The sequence below is a fragment of the Papilio machaon genome, chromosome 6 (genome assembly GCF_912999745.1).
Source record: "Papilio machaon chromosome 6, ilPapMach1.1, whole genome shotgun sequence".
Lineage (NCBI taxonomy): Eukaryota > Metazoa > Arthropoda > Insecta > Lepidoptera > Papilionidae > Papilio > Papilio machaon.
The window spans coordinates 1,020,629-1,041,149 of record NC_059991.1 but is presented as its reverse complement, the minus strand read 5'-3'; the positions used below and the strand labels follow the sequence as shown (position 1 = coordinate 1,041,149).

Sequence of the window (20,521 nt, the reverse complement as noted above, 5' to 3'; positions counted from 1 at the left end):
TATTAAATGCTACATTATCATACTTAAAAGGGCTTTGAAAAATTATTGAATATTTTCCGTAACAAATTGCAATTATTTTATGAACGAAAATAAAATGTAACAATCCCACCTCATGTATTTCCACTGCATAAATACCTGTATAGAAACATTTTCTTCCTTCACATTCTTGTAAACGGACAAAAAAAATGTTTTGTTACAGGTGTATAACCAGTGAAAACTCAAAGTAATGAGTAGCAAAACATCCTTAGACAGTTATAAGTAATCATAAAAAAATAATGCATATTTCTTTCAACACTTCATTACCATCACAATATAAAGCATGATTATATAAAATCTTAACTAAGTTTCTGTACATTTGAACATTATTCGGTTTGTCGTAACCTGGCCAATCTTTGTGTCAACTCGTCCTGTTCCTGTGACACCACAGTGGTTGTGCCTATTGATGTACTTGGCACACCTGATGGCAGTTCCATGTTCAGTTCCAAACTGAAAAAAAAGAAACGGTATGAAAATAAAACTATTCAAAATTCAATTATTCATTATGTATATCTTGAAACATCTTGTGAAAAACTTGGAAACGGTCATATTTTATTGTAAGTTTACTGTGAAACCTAATTAAAGGTGAAAAAAACGAGTTTATAGTAATAAGAATTCACAAAAAAAATATTAATAGATTAGCTTTTAGCCCGCGACTCCATCCGCGCAGAATAAAAAAAAAAGCACAAAAGATAAAAAAGATCCTATGTCTGTCTCCTAGTTCTAAGCTACCTCCCCATCAATTTTCAGCTAAATCAGTTTGATCGATCTTGAGTTATAAATAGTGTAACTAACACAACTTTCTTTAATATATATAGATTATATAAAAATGTGATCAACAGTAAACAGATAAAGTTTATATGAGAAGCTATTATAATATTGTATATGTACCCAGCTTCATCAGCAACTTGTTGCAACAATTTATCCACATCACCCTGTGGTACCGTAGTTGTTGTTGTTTGTGACATAGCATTCTCCATATACGAAGACTGAACATCCAGATCTTCAAATTGACTCTCAAACTTGTCCATTAGAGTTGATATCTTCTCAAGATTCATGGATTTCATTGCAGCATCCATTGCTTTAACTACACCGGCCATTGAATTTGTTACCTGTGAAAGTATTTTAAAACAATCTAAAGTTTGTAGGAGACTGTACTTGTTCTATATGATGTAAAACATTGTGATAACACACCTTTTATTTAGCCGGGAAAAATAGTTATAAAACATTTGACAATTGATTAGTTGAATATTGTCAAGTCAAAAATAGGTTTAAGTTCAATTTGTTGGCATAATAATTGCAAATTTCTCTTGTTAGGGAACCAAATTCTGCCCATTTCATAAGATTTAAAATAAGTTTGTTTTTTTTTGTTATTTTTTAATTTATTTAAGTAGTATACATGACTTTAGGCTGTTTAAAACAAAACCTTTGGCAACTTATTAAAAAAATTGTCAAAGTTACGTCAAAAGTAGTGGAAGAAACTAACCTAAAATACGATTTTATTTATTCAATAACTAAAAATCTACGAACTTACGCAACTTTTAACTTGGGCGAGTAAGTCCTCAGATATTATTGTGTTCGCCATAAAAGCTACAATCGTCAACTCGACCGTCAATAATCTAAATTTTAGCCATAATTATATGTATAGATATTTTAAACAGTATTATCTGATTGTAAATGTTCAAAACATTATTTTAAATACCTTTCTTGTTGTAAGAGCAGTTTGCACTCTACTGGAAACAGCATCCACTCTTGCAGACATCCGAAGGTAATTCAGAGCCTGATTCTTCTGTCGTATTGCATTTTCTGCATGAATTCGGGCCCCCTCTGTATTACCTTTTTGTATCGCTTTTTTTGCTTTCTCCTTTTCAAGTTTTTCCTCTTTCTCACATTTCTTTGAATTTCGTTCTAATTCTTTGACCGCAAATTTTAAATTAAATAGATGTTCTGGTTTTAGTGAGTTAAGAATTATTTAAAATACCCATTTTTGTTACTCAACATCAGTTTAATAACCTCTATAAACTTCTAAAAGATGTTGATTTTTTCAAATCCATGTGACTTAAAAACTAGAGCGAGCGGAACCATGAATAGTGTGTACATGTATCATAAATCACCAACACTGACTTATCCCTAAAGTGCTAGAGTGACTTATTGTTGGTTTCTGAGACTAAAATCCCCTTATAAAACATATTGTCTCTGTCTTGTCACAGATGAGGTAACAATATGTTTTACACCGGTTAAATAATATTCAAGCAAAATTGTTTTACTGAATCACTATGCATTAGTTGGCAATAGGCTAAAGTAATTTTATTAGAAAGTTCTGTTGTGTAAGTTTATCTTTGCATACAACAATGAAATCTATATAGAATAACAAAAACAAGGTATTTTACTAACATCTATTATGGGTCTTAACCATACAATTCGATCTAACAAACAGCTCCAAATGTGTTAAACTATATTAATTAAATTGGTAAGCGCAATAAGTTCATTACACAACGGGCTACTTTGTAGTTTAATTTTTCGGTAATACTTTACAACAGCGAATCATGTCCAATTTTCGTAAAATGTATTTTAGATGATGGTTCAATAGATACATAGAACACATATTTTTTTTAAATCTTCCTTAAAAAGTACTTAAATCCTTGAAAAATAAAGAAAACAGCTATGTTAAAAAGGATACTTTCCATTGCAGACGATGACATTTCGTTCCCCAGCTTGACGGTTTATGGAAACTAGTATAAAAAGAATTAAAGGCGAAGCCTTTTAAGTATCCCTGAATGGCTTCTTTACGACACAAAAGTTTTAAATCTGGAAAATAGAAAACTTTGCTGAGATGAGTCACAACTTAATCACTAATAAATACGATTCCGTGACAATAAGAACTGATTGACAATGACAATGACATCTATTAAAAATGGTGGCTTATAGTGTGTTTTTTTTTCGCCCATGGCGTAGGCTATAGTCTTTCGACCATACTGCCTAGTGCTTATAGTGTGTCTATTTAAGGATCTTAGTTTGACTCACTAGAGATAGGTTAAGTAAAATCGGTCATGAATATTTACGATGGTTGTTCTCAGTGAACTTGCAATCGAAAATTTCGTTATTATTGTTTTTCAATTTCAATATAAATAAAATTATTTCTTTGTAGTCTTACTTTATTCTGCAAATCTAAATAAAGAAATTAAACATTGTACACTAAAAAGTGTGGTGTTGACAAAAAATTAATGTACGTAGATACTTCATAGGCGTCAGTTTTCAAACTAATCATCCGTAGATATACAGATTTACACTATCACGCTATAGTCCATTATAGCACCTCAAAATATAATCCCTACTAGAGGTAATCATCGTCATCATAATCACTATACGCACCCACTGAGGGAGCTCGGAGTTGCCATAAGGTTAGGGGTGATTAGAGTTAATAGATATCCAAAAATTGCCCCTGTGAAAACAAAAAAAGGGTTCTGGTTTTGTATAAGATCAATTCTTTGTGATCCGTATTATCACAAAAAAAGTGTTATTATTTTTTTTAAAGACGTATAAGCTTTTATTTACAGAAACAATAATATAAAATGTATTTTTTTAAATTAAATACGACAGCTCACAGGCACTGTTTGCATATAGAGATGTTCTGTTATTGTTTATTCTTCTTCATAATATTTGTTGTCCCTGCGAGTATACAAAACTACAAAAAATGTTTTTACAAAAAGAATTTACACAGGGGGAATAGTTTAACATTTAAAACCCCTAGGCATTTTTATATGCTCTTTGCCCCTAGGGTATATATTTTACTGAAGATCATAGATATCGTACGGAGGACAGTGGGGAGGATGGACCATCCCAAAATGATCCTCCCTTGCACTCTCTACACTGACCTCTGTACATGGACAGTCTATTAGCGGTGGGATTTTGAACCTATTTCGTTCGCCATATTATGTCGGATTCAAGCAAAAGCTGTAATTTCCTCTATAAAGAGAGGTCAAAACTAAAGTCGAAAAAAGGGAAAAATATAATTGCATATTACACAGATAGGAACCTTTATATGCCTTTACTTTTATGAATCAATTTAAATCCCACCACGATCAATTTCCTCATGGTTCTACCTACTTTGTCTATTTTTGAAGTTATTTTAAAAATGTAAAAAAAAACTATTGTCTATGATTTTGTTCTGTGTATTGGTACCTCACATCGTTGCTTATGTTGGTAAAATGTTTTGTAATAACAAAACTGTCAAAATTGTAAAGTCACAAAAGTCGGGTTGCGGATTTGGAAGTAAGAGAAGTTGCTGCACAGAAATCTAAGATATTTTTAGAAATCATTTAAGATAATTTAAAGTTGAATTTAGTATACGAATTTTAGTGTTAATTTTCTTTAAGTTTTGATAATATTTTTAGTTTTACTTCGTTTGTGACTAAAACATCTCAACCGAATTAAGTATTAGGTATAGACATTCGTTGGGCGTAAAAAGAAAATGGCGTGCGCTACTCTCAAAAGAAATTTGGATTGGGACACAATGTCGCAAACGCCTGCGAAACGAAGATGTGTCCCGTTTGCTACATCTAGCACCAGCCCTGGAATAAAATTGACGGAAAACAAACACTCTGCTTTCGGTGAAACCGTTACTGCTCCTGCGAAATTAACCCCAGGTTTGTTTATTTTTGTAAGCTCCTTCAGTTTCCTTAGTCAATAGTCATTCTTTAACAATACAAAGCAGCTAACTTTGGTCAAACTGAGTTGAACATAGACTTTTATGGAAGTTATATGTGATTATCGCCATTGTTTCTTGTATCAGAAATATTTTTATCGTGTGTGAGAGAGACAACAGATGCGCAATGACCGTTGGGCGTATTGGCTTTGTTATTTTTTCTATTTCGAATAAAAAACAACAAAGGCCAAGCTTGTGCTCACTTTCAGCTTGCAACTTTTCATTCTTGCTAAAGCTTTTTTTACAACAATGTATCTGTTGTTACAAAAGAAATTCAAGTTGCGAGGGTAGTGCAGGTTACAAAATTGATGAGACTGCTATAATGCGTCAATTTATAACAAAAGTAACATAGTTTCTATCAATAATAATAAATGCTTTATTATGACACTCATTTAAACAATTAGTTTAAATCACAAAATTAATTATTTTGTCTGTTTAATGTTAATGCAAGATATTAATAAAGTAACAAAGTAAATATTATGAACAAATTGCGTTGTCCACTTTTATTTTTTTTTATTTTAGCTAAACCCCGTTATTATTAATTATTTCATACATGTTGATTATTCATATTTATGGAAAAGTAATTTGACAATTTATACCATTAAACTTAGTGGATCTTCAACTTAACACGAAGTTCAAGTCATGTAGAATTTTACAGGCATCATTATTTTTTACTAACTTTAACAGAGTCTGATTTGTGATCAGTTATCAAGTATAAATATGTTACTAAAATACCTGCCCAGGGTAATAACATTTTATTAGAGTTACAACATCTGAATAATTTCATGTATTTGAGGGTGCAGGAGAAGGGAACGTCATTTTTTTTTATTTGAACTAATAAGGTTTGAGTTATAGAGAGAGATTCTACTGTACTATTATGTTTTCATAGTACTAAAATCAGCACATTCATAAAATGTTTTATTTTTCTAAATATGTTTTTATTGGGGGTTATAGAGCAGTTATATAATTTTGATTGTGATTATTGGAAACATTCCATATTTTAGGGATCACTTGAGTTTGCTCCTTATATAATTCCTACTAAAATAATAGTATTTCAGACAAATAAAACATTTTTATAGTACTCTGTGGCAATAGGAAAAATTATAAGAGTGTTGTTATGACTGTGATTCCACTTCTGCTGTATTTTGACAGTACTTTAAACCTCAACATCCTCATATAAAGTAGCCAAAATATATTAATTTCTATTTAAATATTAAGTTTAACTCTATTTACAATGTCAGATATCATTGTGTAAACATACATGAATATCAAATCTTTGCTAATTATTAAATATGTACTTACATTGAAATATTCATATGACTGACCAACTTAATTTATAGTGGTAGATATATCCAACTTTTGAGTGATTTATCACTTAAGCTGTACATTAACTTACCTTCCTCATACTAAATCTACATTATGGGCCACCCTTAGTGTTTCAATGCCACAGAGATGTTACCAAGAGAACCCTTTCAGTTATAGATATAAGAAATCCTCACTTAAACTGCTTAAATTTTACAACTGAGTGTTGCAGTAAATTTGTTACCTATCAGTATAGGATTAATTTATCAATGAAGGTTAATTTAAGGCTATTGTTTGAATTCCTACAATTATGTGTACAATCTGAGGCAATGAAACAATTTGCATAATCATTTTGAATAATTGTCTATTCTAGGTTAAGGTAATTACCATGATTATAAAGTAGTATAGGTAATAAAATTATGTTGAAGTCTATATTTTTAAATGATGAAACTTTGGCTCAATATGATAATTTTGGAAGGTGCCTGTTTTCCTAGCCCTAGGTCAACTATTCAAACAGATAAAATTGACATTATACAAAAAATTATTTGGACAGTGACCATTTGTGGCAAATTACACAAAAAGCTGCCATTATGACATCTGACGATAGTTATTATGTGAAAATTCTGAAATAAAGTGATATTGTAAAAACATTATGATTCACCAGAAATATGATTCTCTTGTTTTATCATAAAATGCAGTTTGTCTATGGTTAAGAGTTTGGAATGGAATCTGTATTTTTTTGTGTAAAAATATAATGTGCAATTGAGACATATTTAATATTGTATTTTCAGAGCGCATGGTACAGGAGATATGTGAGGAGATCCTGCGGCTGCGGCGGCGGCGCCAGCTGCGGCTGGCCGAGGGCGCCGCAGGCTCCTCCTCCAGCGGCAGTGAGGGCGACGCCTCTCCGCCGCGACATGCCTCGCACGCATCGCACGCGCACGCTCACTCCACACACAAGGTGCACAAGCGTGTGCTCTTCACATTCGACCAGGTATATCCATAATCTTACTAATATTATAAATGCAATTGTTTGTTTGAAGGTATCTCCAAAATGGCTCAACAGATATTGATAAAACTTGGTACAAATGTTGAACACAGTCTGGAACAACACATAGGCTACTAATTAATATAATATAATAAATTACGCGTGGACAGAGTCTCGGGCGACAGCTAGTTACTGCCATAAAATTAAGAAAACAACTAAATCTAACAATCTTATATGAGTTAGATAATTGAAATTGTTTTAATTTGTCAACTCAGGAGAGCGCTGTCTGCTTATTCACTTTATACATACTGCTTTCTTTTTTCTCTGTCATGGAATATTATACTGTGATTGTGTATAATTCACAAACATACAGTTTGATATGAGTAGAAAAATGTATGCAGCATTTAAAAGGCTGTCATATCTAAATATATAAAAGAAAGTTGTGTTAGTTACACTATTTATAACTCAATCGATTTGACTGAAAAATGGTGGGCAGGTAGCTTAGAACCAGGAAACGGACATAGGATAATTTTTACCCCAACTTTTTAAAATCCAACAGAGTAGAAGTATTGTATTTAAGCAGCAAGTTTTGCGATATTCCGAATCGCTAGTTTGATTTCTTATATAATAAGAGTAAATATGACTTGCAGGTGCGCATGATCTGCGAGCGAGTATTGCGCGAGCAGGAGGTGGCGCTGCGGGCGGAGTATGACACGGCGCTAAACAACAAGCTCGCCGAGCAATATGAATCCTTTGTGCGCTTCAACTTGGACCAGGTATATGACGACATTATGCCGACTCAGACCACAATCATGATTTATGACTTCCTTTGTCAGTGGAACGTTTTCTGACGTGATCTAAGTCTTTAATTATTACCCGATGTGCACCCTGGAGCAATTTCATTTAGTTGCTGTTAAAAAAATAATTTGAACTTGCCTTCTGTTATATTTCATAGCTTAGTACCAAAGTGTATGGACAAACCTACGATGGGTTTATAGACACTTTTATTGTAACTTTGTATTTTGTACCCTGTTTAATATAAATAAATAAAAAAACCTGATAAACCAGTTCTATGTAAGCAATTAACAAGTGATATTTGTGAGAACAAACTGATTTAGTTAATATTTTGGTTTAGTTTACTTTGTGTTAAATATAAATATGTATGGTTATAGTAACTCAAATAATTTATATGAATAAATTGCAGGTGCAGCGTCGTCCCCCGCCAGCCACTTGCATGCCCTTGGGTGTGGACTCGGAGCACCACATGCATCAGGACCTAGTTCCTAGCTGTAAGTACAGAAGTTACAATATTAGGTTAACATTGATATTAATTGAAATATTTATATTGATTTTACTTACATGTTAAATTAAAATTAAACTTATTTGTCTTCAGATCTGTCCTAATAACGAAGGAGCCAGTTGTTGGAAGTGACACTGCAAATATATCAAGAAAAAAATATTTTGATATATTATGTAACATTATATGCTGGAATATAATGTGACCTAATTATTGAAGACATTGTGATTGCTGCTGGAATCTAGCCAATATCAATATTGTACCCATTGTGGCTAACGAACAACTTGCAATGCAGTATTAAGATAATTTTGCTACAATATAACCACTTCCCTAGCGTCGAGTACACAATATTGTTATGGCTAGATTCCACAATATTCATGCCACATAAACATAATTTAGCTTATAATGCTTTAGATAAGATTCGCTGGATAATTGTGTTCATGGACTGAGTGAGGCTGTCAGAGTGAGCCTTCGCCCCGGCGACTCCGCCCCGGCGCCTCCGCTGACTAAATGTTTTGTGTAACACGACGTCAAACCCGAGTGTTTATGTTTTTTGTATATTTTCTAAAGAATACGATAATGTGTAGAGAATTAGAGATAAAAAAAAAAAAACAAAAGGATAAAATTCACACAGAGTGCCTGCTAAGATTAACATCCCTCTTGAGTTGAAAGTTAGTTAGCCATAATTTTGATTTGTTTAATTTTTTTTTTAGTTACTTTTTAGTGTTATCGAAATATAGATGTAGTTTTTAAATTATAGTTTATATTCTTTACTGAATATTGTACACAAATATGTGACCCGACTTATTCATTGTAAGACGACGATACAACTGTCCTCGTGAGTCCGTATTTTGTGTCGTAAGCCACAGTTGGTATGTCAGGGGTAATAATTTTATGACAATTGGCCTCTTGTATCAGAAATTTAAAACTCCTACAACTATTTATATTACGGCTTTCATAAATTATCTTAACTTTCTAAATTAACTGATACATTAAGGCTTTAGTAAATGTTTATGAATTAGCTTTATTTAATTTTCTAAGTTATTGTCGGTAATATTGTTTCGTGGTTCCGACCACACAAGTGCTACTGCATAATTAGCTTTTTGTTTTTCAAAATTTAGTTATTTTTCTTTTAATAATGACCAGGTATAATTTGTTACCAAGCGTTTAAAATAGGATAGATCTTTTCTTTTAAATTGTATTATCAGCTCATCTTATTATATAGGTTATTGGCGTTTAAGAACTGAAAATAAATTAGCTAAACAACCATAACTATTGACTTTTCTTTTTACAATTACCAATGTACTTTTTTTGTGTTTTCAGGATATTAATTTAGGTCATCTATTTGCTAGCTTGAAAATATACTTTAGGAAATCGGAAGTCTGAAGAACATCATTGCAGATCTCATCTTTATCTAGCTATAACAAAGTAATGTCTGACTGCAACGCAAGTTATATTATGCTTTTATATTGAGTCAACCTGAAGCATAGATATCTTACGGAAATGCTAATGTCCGTTGTCATGATACAAATTTCTATCGCATTTTATACGTTTTTAAGTGTATGAGTCCATAAACTTGTACCGAAGAGCTATTTCGTAGTTTAAATAATATAAGGATTGTTTTTAACAATGGTTATGTATGTAATTGTAGCTTACAAAAAGGGAAGTGGTATCATTTTATCACGTAAGTAAATTTAAGATATGAAGGGTGTAAACAACAATCTGATAGAGCATAGTGTAAGCAGATATTCCTTTTTAAACTAACAACATTAGAAAATGTTACCTCCGTGAAGTTGGCCCCCTCACTTTGATTTTTTTAACTTTTTTTTACGCAAATCGTTTGAGAGGGTTTGAGAGAAAAGAAATATCGTTTGAGAGTTCCTACTTTCTCCGTAAAAACAATTTCAAATTCTAGTGTTAAGTTAGCCCCCTGACTTTACTTTTTTTTATTTTTTTCAATGCGAATCGTTAGAGAGTCGTTTGAGAGACATTAAGAGAAAAGAAATATCGTTTGAGAGTTTTTACTTTTTCTGTAATAAATATTTTAATTCTGGGCATCGAAAGTTACAAATCGATATTCTTTTTTTTCTGAATTAAATATGTCAATCATGCACTTGGACGTTTCAAATTTATTGTGTAGGTAGTGAATGGTAAGAGAGTGATTGAGAGAAAAGAGAAATCGTTTGAGAGTTAATACTTTTTCTTAAATAAATATTTCAATTTCGGAATCGAAAGTTACAGATCGGTTTTCCTTTGCTCCGAAATAAACATGGCAATCATGCACTTGGACGTTTCAAATTTATTATGTAGGTAGAGAATGGTAAGAGAGTGATTGAGAGAAAAGAGAAATCGTTTGAGAGTTAATACTTTTTCTGAAATATATATTTCACTGTCGGAATCGAAAGTTACAAATCGATTTTCCTTTTTTTCGAATTAAATATGGGAATCATGTATTTACACGATTCAAATTTATGGTGTAGGTAGAGAATGGTAATAGAGTGATTGAGAGAAAAGAGAAATCGTTTGAGAGTTAATACTTTTTCTGAAGTATATATTTCAATGTCGGAATCGAAAGTAACAAATCGATTTTCCTTTTTTCCGAATTAAATATAGCAATCATGCACTTAGACGATTCAAATTTATGGTGTAGGTAGAGAATGGTAATAGAGTGATTGAGAGAAAACAGAAATCGTTTGAGAGTTAATACTTTTTTTGAAATAAATATTTCAATATCGGAATCGAAAGTTACAAATCGATTTTCCTTTTATTTCGAATTAAATATGGCAATCATGCACTAAGACGTTTCAAATTTATTGTGTAGGTAGAGAATGATTAGAGAGTGATTGAGAGAAAAGAGAAATCGTTTGAGAGTTAATACTTTTCCTGAAATAAATATTTCAATTTCTGAATCGAAAGTAACAAATCGATTTTCCTTTTTTCCGAATTAAATATGGCAATCATGCATTTACACGATTCAAATTTATGGTGTAGGTAGAGAATGGTAATAGAGTGTTTGAGAGAAAAGAGAAATCGTTTGAGAGTTAATACTTTTTCTGAAGTATATATTTCAATGTCGGAATCGAAAGTTACAAATCGATTTTTCTTTTATTACGAATTAAATATGGCAATCATGCACTAAGACGTTTCAAATTTATTGTGTAGGTAGAGAATGCTTAGAGAGTGATTGAGAGAAAAGAGAAATCGTTTGAGAGTTAATCCTTTTTCTTAAATAAATATTTCAATTTCGGAATCGAAAGTTACAGATCGGTTTTCCTTTACTCCGAATTAAATATGGCAATCATGCACTAAGACGTTTCAAATTTATTGTGTAGGTAGAGAATGCTTAGAGAGTGATTGAGAGAAAAGAGAAATCGTTTGAGAGTTAATACTTTTCCTGAAATAAATATTTCAATTTCTGAATCGAAAGTAATAAATCGATTTTCCTTTTTTCCGAATTAAATATGGCAATCATGCACTTAGACGATTCAAATTTATGGTGTAGGTAGAGAATGGTAATAGAGTGATTGAGAGAAAACAGAAATCGTTTGAGAGTTAATACTTTTTTTGAAATAAATATTTCATTATCGGAATCGAAAGTTACAAGTCGATTTTCCTTTTATTTCGAATTAAATATGGCAATCATGCACTAAGACGTTTCAAATTTATTGTGTAGGTAGAGAATGCTTAGAGAGTGATTGAGAGAAAAGAGAAATCGTTTGAGAGTTAATACTTTTCCTGAAATAAATATTTCAATTTCTGAATCGAAAGTAATAAATCGATTTTCCTTTTTTCCGAATTAAATATGGCAATCATGCACTTAGACGATTCAAATTTATGGTGTAGGTAGAGAATAGTAATAGAGTGAAATAGTAATTGAGAGAAAACAGAATCGACTTGTAACTTTCGATTCCGATAATGAAATATTTATTTCAAAAAAAGTATTAACTCTCAAACGATTTCTGTTTTCTCTCAATCACTCTATTACCATTCTCTACCTACACCATAAATTTGAAACGTCTTAGTGCATGATTGCCATATTTAATTCGTAATAAAAGAAAAATCGATTTGTAACTTTCGATTCCGACATTGAAATATATACTTCAGAAAAAGTATTAACTCTCAAACGATTTCTCTTTTCTCTCAATCACTCTATTACCATTCTCTACCTACACCATAAATTTGAATCGTGTAAATACATGATTCCCATATTTAATTCGAAAAAAAGGAAAATCGATTTGTAACTTTCGATTCCGACAGTGAAATATTTATTTCAGGAAAAGTATCAACTCTCAAACGATTTCTCTTTTCACTTAATCACTCTCTTACCATTCTCTACCTACACAGTAAATTTGAAACGTCTAAGTACATGATTGCCATATTTATTTCGGAGTAAAGAAAAACCGATCTGTAACTTTCGATTCCGACATTGAAATATTTATTTCAGAAAAAGTATTAACTCTCAAACGATTTCTCTTTTCTCTCAATCACTCTCTTACCATTCTCTACCTACACAATAAATTTGAAACGTCCAAGTGCATGATTGCCATATTTAATTCGGAAAAAAAAGAAAATCGATTTGTAACTTTCGATGCCCAGAATTAAAATATTTATTACAGAAAAAGTAAAAACTCTCAAACGATATTTCTTTTCTCTTAATGTCTCTCAAACGACTCTCTAACGATTCGCATTGAAAAAAATAAAAAAAAGTAAAGTGAGGGGGCCAACTTAACACTAGAATTTGAAATTGTTTTTACGGAGAAAGTAGGAACTCTCAAACGATATTTCTTTTCTCTCAAACCCTCTCAAACGATTCTCAAACGATTTGCGTAAAAAAAAGTTAAAAAAATTAAAGTGAGGGGGCCAACTTCACGGAGGTGAAAATGTTGATGAAGTTTTCATCGAGTTTTCATAGAGAGGAAAATTCAACGGGATTGTTCATGTCTCTTGTCGAAAATACATATCGATGTTTTCATGTTTATACGTATAGCTTGACCACGATTATAACAATGTTGTTTTTTTATTGATAAACCATAAAATAAAAGATCTACGTAATATCGGTCAGCAGTGGCACTATGACTATTGACTATAGAGAAAGTCAAACGTTTTATCTCTTAAATGATTATACTAGTCGCATTTTTTGTTTGAGTAAATTTTTCCATATAAAACAATTGCATAAGAGTAAGACAGTGAACTTTGCCATTTTAATATGCAAAATTTAAAGCAATCAAAAGCGAATTTTTAAATCGTTAAAAAAGGTCTTTTACACTGGCAACATCAGTTTCCAGTTATTAGCTTGCGGTTTTCTGTAATCTGTGGTCATTTCATTAACCACAGATCGAAAATTGTATATGTTTGTGATATTTATCTCTCAAGAGCAATTTTTATTTCCCAATAAAAACGCAAACGAAAATGAGCTTCGAAAATCCGACAAATAATGGAAACAATCAAGAAGAACATAAGCACGGTAAACCAGAGGGTTATCAAATATCGAGGACAGACATGAATATGTTGATAATGAATTATTTAGTAACAGGTGACGTTCTTTTGTGTTTTATATTCATCTCAAATTATAGAAACGACATGATGTGCTTGAAATATCGGGTAGTTAACATGTAATAGATTCGAATTATAGCGAAAGTCACAATAAGTATATCCAGAGCTGGGCGTTAACTCGTTAATCCGTTAATCGTTAATTAACGAAGTTAACATTTTGCTTAACGGATTAACTTTTAAGTTAACTTCAAAAAGTGTTAACGCTTTTGTTAACTTCCGTTAAACTCAACTTCCGTTAATAAAAGTCCGTTAATCGTTAAATTAGAAACTTGGAGACGTGCTGTCATTTTGTTTAAATTACGCACCACGCCACACTTGTAAGTTCAGCTATGTTGGGCGACTGTCGGCGACTTGAATGGTGAACGAAAGAGTTGATCATTGATATATGTGAAGTTCGCCTGCAACTGTGATGCATCAGAGCGTCCGGGAAAGACGTGACCAACAGGACAAAATAAAAAAAAAAGTTCGAAATAGTATATTTCATTACGAGTATATAAAAGCACGAGTATGTAATAGCCCACATTCCGAACGCTCTTCGTCCCTGCAATACGCCACTTTTTGAGCAACAGTATTAAAACACTTTTTTACTCGTGCTTTTTCTTAAGCTTTTCCAAACTCTTGCGTTCTCTTTCCCAACTGTCAAAATAATGTCTGTTAAAAAGAAAAAAAAACCACGAAGTTTTTACAAAAAAAAAATCATTGACGTTTTTATGATTCATGCAAATGTTTCTAAAAAGAAGATCCTAATTTGTTACAATATCAGATTTAATGATTTGATTCAATGAATTAGGTTGGTTTCATTTTATTTCATCTCATTAAATTAAATTTTCATTTCATATCAATAAAAATAATCCACTGAAGACTTGGTTGTTTGGGCATAGTTCCCTTTGCCTACCCAGAATGGGTGAAGAAAACAAAAAAAAATCTTTGTTTGTATTCTTTTACGGTTGGCGCCATTTTCCAAACATTTTAGTTAGTTGAGTTTATTGTGGTTTTTATTATTTTATTAAATTGCTTCATTTTTTCGCAACTGTATCGAAAATAGTTATTTAGTACACGTGCGAAACTGTCATTACAACTTGTTCCAACTGTCAACCCTCACCTTCGGCTGCGCTTCAGCTCTGGTAGACATTTTGTCGGAACTCTTTGCAATGATAGGCTTTCCACACTCGTAATGAAATATACTATAATGCATTCATACTTGTCTCTAATACTAATGTGTTTTAGAATGTAGTCAAATTACTATTTTAAACAAGTGTCGCCACATAAGTGTGAAATTAGTATGTATAATTTTGGTATGGTTAACTGTTAACGATTAACTTTAACTTGCGTTAAATTTTCGAGAATTTAACGCTTTAACGATTAACGAAGTTAATTTTTTAATTAACGAATTAACGATTAACGAAGTTAACTTTTCGATTAACTGTGCCCACCTGTGAGTATATCAATTAACAGCAAAAAACATTTCTTGTCTTTGAAACATTTTTAGACTCCAAAGCGTACTTGGCGTCTAATGTAAATCACAGACTTGAATTTTCATCTCCCTGAGGTATATCTGATTATAATCTTTTTATAGGCAATATCTTAATATTGAACAAATTTAGACCATTTGCTTAATGTTGAAATGTAATACTTTGGAAATATTGGGGCATTGGACAACCATAAGCTTGGTCAAAATAATTATATTGCTTTACAGAAGGTTTTAAGGAAGCAGCTTTAAAGTTTCAACAGGAGGCAGGGCTGCAGGAGCCTGCGCTCTGCAGTTCTTTAGATGAGCGGATACTGATCAGAGAAGCAGTGCAGAATGGTCGCATCCCTGAAGCCATTGCAATGGTCAATTCCTTGCATCCAGAATTATTGGACAATGATAGATTTCTCTACTTCCACTTGCAGGTATGATACTACTTTATATTAAAAGTACTAATATTACAAATGCTATTTTGAGGTATCTCGAAAATGGCTGCATGCGTCTCAATAAAAAACAAAATGCTAGATGTAGAACACAGTCTGGAAGAACACAGTCTGGAAGAACACAGTCTGGAAGAACACATATGCTATCTATGATTCCAGAAATGTGTATGGTTGATGTTCTGTTTGATTTACATGTTTATTTCATCATTCCAAAATAGGTTAACACATCATATTGAAATTTGGCACAAGTATAGAACATATGTATGGGAATATATAAATATATGTATCGGCTAACACATGAGATAATTTTCTCTCATTTTAAATTATTTGAAGACGAACAAGCAATCACAAGCTAGTATTACTCTAGATAAATATTTTAGCTCATAAATAATTAGTTAAATAGAACACAACCTCATGTTGTTTTTCATTCATATTTACAGCAACTCCAACTGCTAGAGCTGATACGTGCGGGACGAGCGGAGGAGGCTCTAGCATTTGCAAGCGCGACGCTAGCTGAGGCAGGCGCTAACGATCGTGCGGCGCTCGCCGAGCTAGAACGTTCGCTAGCACTGCTAGCTTTCCCCGATCCACATTCCTCACCATTCGCTGACCTACTCTTGCCTGCACATGGACAAAAGGTAATTTTTTTATAGTATATGATGGCAAACAAGCAAATTGCCACTTGATACATCTATTACAAGTTGTTGATGTTTTACCTACCTTAAAGGAGCAAAGGAGAGTAATTTGTCAATAATTACAAATAAAATTTATATAATTCTAGAGGTCTTACATTGTATTTCCAGAAAAGGAGAAAGTTATTTCTTGTGATTTCTTTTTCGTTTAACAGATTGCAAGTGAACTCAATGCAGCAATATTAAAAATGGAAAACCAAGAGTACACAAATCCGAAGCTATGCAGTCTTCTGCGTATGATCCTTTGGTCACAGAGTGAGCTTGACAAACACAATGTCAAGTACCCAAAGATGACTGACTTAGCCAATGCAACTATAGAGCAGCCAAAGTGACTGCAAATTTTAGCTAATAAATTATATTGATTGGAGTGTTTTAATTCACATGACTTCTATAGACATTCTAGTGATGAAAATCAAAATAGTATGCTCAATCATAGTTGATCCAAAATGTACCTTCGCTGAAGAATTACATAACTTTATGATGGTATATTCTCATAACTAATGTAAGTACTGTAAATAACTATGGTCAACTAAACAAGCAACTATTATATGGATATATTACGGAATGTTCATCAAAGATATCAGTAGTATTGAATGTTGTTTTGTTTATATATGTTTCTTTTTTTATATTAGGTATAGTTTAGAGGAAAATGTTTATTAAGAAATCTTAAATTTAGTCATATTAATTTTTGATAATTTACGATTAAAATTGGGTAGTTAATTTTTTTTTTATTGCAAATAATTATTTATCTATACTTCTTTATAAAATTCAAACACGTTGTAAAAATATTATTGCGCGTTTTCTTTTTTTGCATTGTCATCATGTCAGGGGTCACCAACTGAAACATTGTTGTTTTATCCTTAACCATGTTTTTAAAAATATCTTACAAACAAATAGTATTTTTTCATATTAATAAGCCATTTTTTTTTTTGTTATCATTAGTATAAAAATTTTGGTGACTTCTGAAGTATATTTTTAAAGAGTTTAGATCTGGAATGCCCTTGGAAAGGATTAATTAGTGGTCTTAGTATCTTGACTAGTGTTATAGATTTAAAATAGGTTTGTTTCATATGAAGTGTGCTACAATTTATTTTTTTACATTCATACTTTACTAATTTCTTGAAAATTCTAGAAACTTATTTGATTGCTTCTTCAGACAATGTTTTAATAAATTTATTTAAGAAATCTCTCACATATACTAAAATCACTTTGGGTTTACATACAATGACTTAATATATGATTAAGATATTAAGTGTGTTTTCTTTATTTATTCAGTAGTTTTTTTTATATGAAAAGGTGGCAAACGAGCAAACGGTCACCTGAATTCGTCGAAATAGCGAGGCGACCGTTGCCCATAGACATCCGCAAATACAGATGCGTTGCCTACCTTTAATCAATGGAGAAAGAGGACGTTTCCCCTTCCTATGCGTCCCCTCTTCCGCCAAATCCACTTCTCCTTCTCATCCTTTCATAATAAGAAATTGATGTGAAGGGGAAGAGTTCACGCCAGTCTTCTGTAAGGTCGTGGTATTTCACCGGGCGAGCCGACCAATTTGTGCAACTGATGTTGCTGGTGTATACCACTGTTTGTAGAGAATTACCTTTTTTAACTCTTTCAGTCTACAGTGTTTGCTTCATTAGTAACTAGAAATATGAAGACATGGTGTATAAAAATAAAAAAAACAAAGTCTTAATTCATAATTTATCTTCATATTATAGTTATTTTTACATATTAAAATAACTTTACCTGCATTATTTATAAAAAAACAAGGAACAATGATAATTCTGGTTTTACATGTCATTGAAACTGAATTGTGTACCAATTTTTTATTAACTTACATAAATATTATATTTTTTTATGTCACTGTTAGTTTGTCAAATATGTTTACGAAGGGAAGTCAGATTTATAGTCAATTCTTATGCAAGAGTTATTTTAATGAACTTGCAAGTGTCTGAATGTATCTAGGAATTATGTGTCACCATCCTAGTACATAGTCAAGAGCTTTGGCGATGATTCCATTTGATCTCTGAGGAACTGGGGCTGAGGCGATAGGTGTAGGACACAAAGACCTCACTGTTGGATGCCTGTAAAAGATAAGTATTAAATGTTGGAAAAACTACTGATCTTGCTTCAAATACAAGATGTTAAAATCATTGAGTATTTTAGCATTCTTCATGGCCTCAAGTTGTTGAATAATTTTGCAATTATTTAAGTACATGGAGAATACATATAACAAATTTCCTATCAAACTTTAAATTGCATATATTTGCGCATACAACATTAATTTTTGTGGTTATTCCGTAATCATCTATTTTATACATATGCAGTTATAGTACCTCTCAGGTGAAGTTATCCCTGGATGTGATGAGGCCATTTTGGGAGGTTCTCTGCATTCAATCACTCCAACCATAACACCAGGTATGATCTGTCTACCATTTAAAGCTAGTGCCCGTTCTTTCTCTGCCCGGGTGGCATACTGCACATTAGCCCAGTTGCCTTGTGTTGGGTACTGCTTATCTGGTTAAGAATGCGTAATATTAACAAACACAACTACGTGTCCTGTGAGGCATTCAAATAATAAATATAAAATTCGAGATCTTAATAATTATATTGGTAGTTACTGATAAAATGAGTATTATCAAAAGAAAATCATATTTTGTACTGTTATTCATGAAAAATGAAATTATTAAATCTTTGGTCTGTAAAGCAGCATTTGTTCCAGGTAATCTGTGGAACGGCTAGACCAATTTTGACAGGACTTTGGATGGAAGATAGCTGATGCATACAAGCATATTATAGAGTACTGTTTATAATTGGGTGCTGACAAAGTGACATGCAACCACTAGTATAATAATAAAAACTTGAAATTCTTACCTAAAATGGCACCACAATTGCTAAATCTAGCTAACACAGTGTTGGCAGCATTTGGTGGAAAGCCGAAAACAGTAATCCAATACTCATCTTGTTCTTGACAGCCATCTTGCCAGTGGGTTGTGATTGACTGATTGTTCATTGATGTATTAACATATGAGTTCTGCATCATTGAACCGTTATTCCCAAAGGCAAGGAAGCTATCTTGATACATTGACTTGTTAGTTGGTTCATTGCTTTTTATAGTATCAAAAAGATCCTCTATGGGTGGACCATTGGGTTTGCTAGAGTATGACATGTTGGGTGAGGTGGGGATGTTTGCAAACACATTCTGCTGATTGTACAGAGCCTGCTGATGCATTGACACATTTGATCTATACATTTTCTGATCCGGTGTTGAAGTCTGGCTCGGGCTTGTGGGTGATCCTAAAACATATGTGTTCATTCAGTGTAGAAAAAGATTTTTGAATAAACAATTTTTAAATTCGATATCTGATCTATTTTTTTATAATTTAGATACAATGGAATCATCATGATTTGACCAAATTGTCCTCTTCTCCCTTTTAGTTATTGACTGCTACAGAACCTTAAATCTGGTGGTAAAATGTTTGTTAATAAAGATACTCACCAAATGCCATGTTTCGACCCTTTGTCGGTGATAGACTGTTAGTTCTTGGTGTCGTTGGCGGGTTTATTTCCCCTAAGAGAAAAGGTGGTAGATATCCTACATTGGGACTTCCCGAAGGAGAGTGAGTAGGACTTCCTAAAGTCATTGGTTCCATTTTATGAAATAATAATAAACTTTTATCGTGAAAATGTTTTTGTTAAATGATGAAATTTTAACTTAAGGAACTCACAAAAACAATAAATTACAAATTGTAACCGTCCCAGCCACCTCAAAATTTGATTGACAATTGCATTGCTGACAGTAAAGGTGAAGTTACAGTGACAATGACATTTTTTTTGCTCAAAGAGTGTAACTTTAACAGGCATTCGTGGACGGAGGCGCTGCTATCGCGCTTAGTTCTGTCACAAAATACGTATATTAAAAGTTATCCTTACAAAAGGTATACATCGGCATAAAAGAAAAAACATGTCATTGCAGCTACAATACGAAAGGATAAGATCCTCTTTGTACTGTAGCTATCATGTTATTTTTTCTTTT

At 32.3% G+C, this 20,521-nt stretch overlaps 4 protein-coding genes across 4 annotated transcripts; 2 read left to right on the top strand and 2 right to left on the bottom strand.

Moving 5' to 3' along the window:
- Positions 1 to 65: 65 nt before the first annotated feature.
- LOC106710959 (charged multivesicular body protein 1b) lies at positions 66 to 2,744 on the bottom strand. The gene is made up of 4 exons (XM_014503152.2): positions 2,717 to 2,744; positions 1,739 to 1,983; positions 928 to 1,148; positions 66 to 486 (listed from the first exon to the last, which is right to left on the bottom strand). The coding sequence occupies exons 1-4, from the start codon at positions 2,736 to 2,738 to the stop codon at positions 363 to 365; spliced, it is 612 nt and encodes a 203-aa protein (XP_014358638.1). The 5' UTR covers positions 2,739 to 2,744; the 3' UTR covers positions 66 to 362.
- Positions 2,745 to 4,265: 1,521 nt separating this feature from the next.
- Positions 4,266 to 9,591, top strand: LOC106710950 (akirin). Its single transcript, XM_014503141.2, has 5 exons — positions 4,266 to 4,682; positions 6,835 to 7,037; positions 7,682 to 7,807; positions 8,236 to 8,320; positions 8,425 to 9,591. Exons 1-5 carry the CDS (start codon positions 4,508 to 4,510, stop codon positions 8,433 to 8,435), a joined length of 600 nt encoding a protein of 199 aa, XP_014358627.2. The 5' UTR covers positions 4,266 to 4,507; the 3' UTR covers positions 8,436 to 9,591.
- A 4,042-nt stretch (positions 9,592 to 13,633) lies between these two features.
- Positions 13,634 to 17,127, top strand: LOC106710956 (glucose-induced degradation protein 8-B homolog). The gene is made up of 4 exons (XM_014503149.2): positions 13,634 to 13,861; positions 15,578 to 15,774; positions 16,233 to 16,430; positions 16,640 to 17,127. The coding sequence occupies exons 1-4, from the start codon at positions 13,738 to 13,740 to the stop codon at positions 16,814 to 16,816; spliced, it is 696 nt and encodes a 231-aa protein (XP_014358635.2). The 5' UTR covers positions 13,634 to 13,737; the 3' UTR covers positions 16,817 to 17,127.
- Positions 17,128 to 18,236: 1,109 nt separating this feature from the next.
- Positions 18,237 to 20,275, bottom strand: LOC106710960 (nucleoporin Nup35). The gene is made up of 4 exons (XM_014503153.2): positions 19,985 to 20,275; positions 19,360 to 19,782; positions 18,822 to 19,002; positions 18,237 to 18,569 (listed from the first exon to the last, which is right to left on the bottom strand). Exons 1-4 carry the CDS (start codon positions 20,136 to 20,138, stop codon positions 18,461 to 18,463), a joined length of 867 nt encoding a protein of 288 aa, XP_014358639.2. The 5' UTR covers positions 20,139 to 20,275; the 3' UTR covers positions 18,237 to 18,460.
- Positions 20,276 to 20,521: the final 246 nt, after the last annotated feature.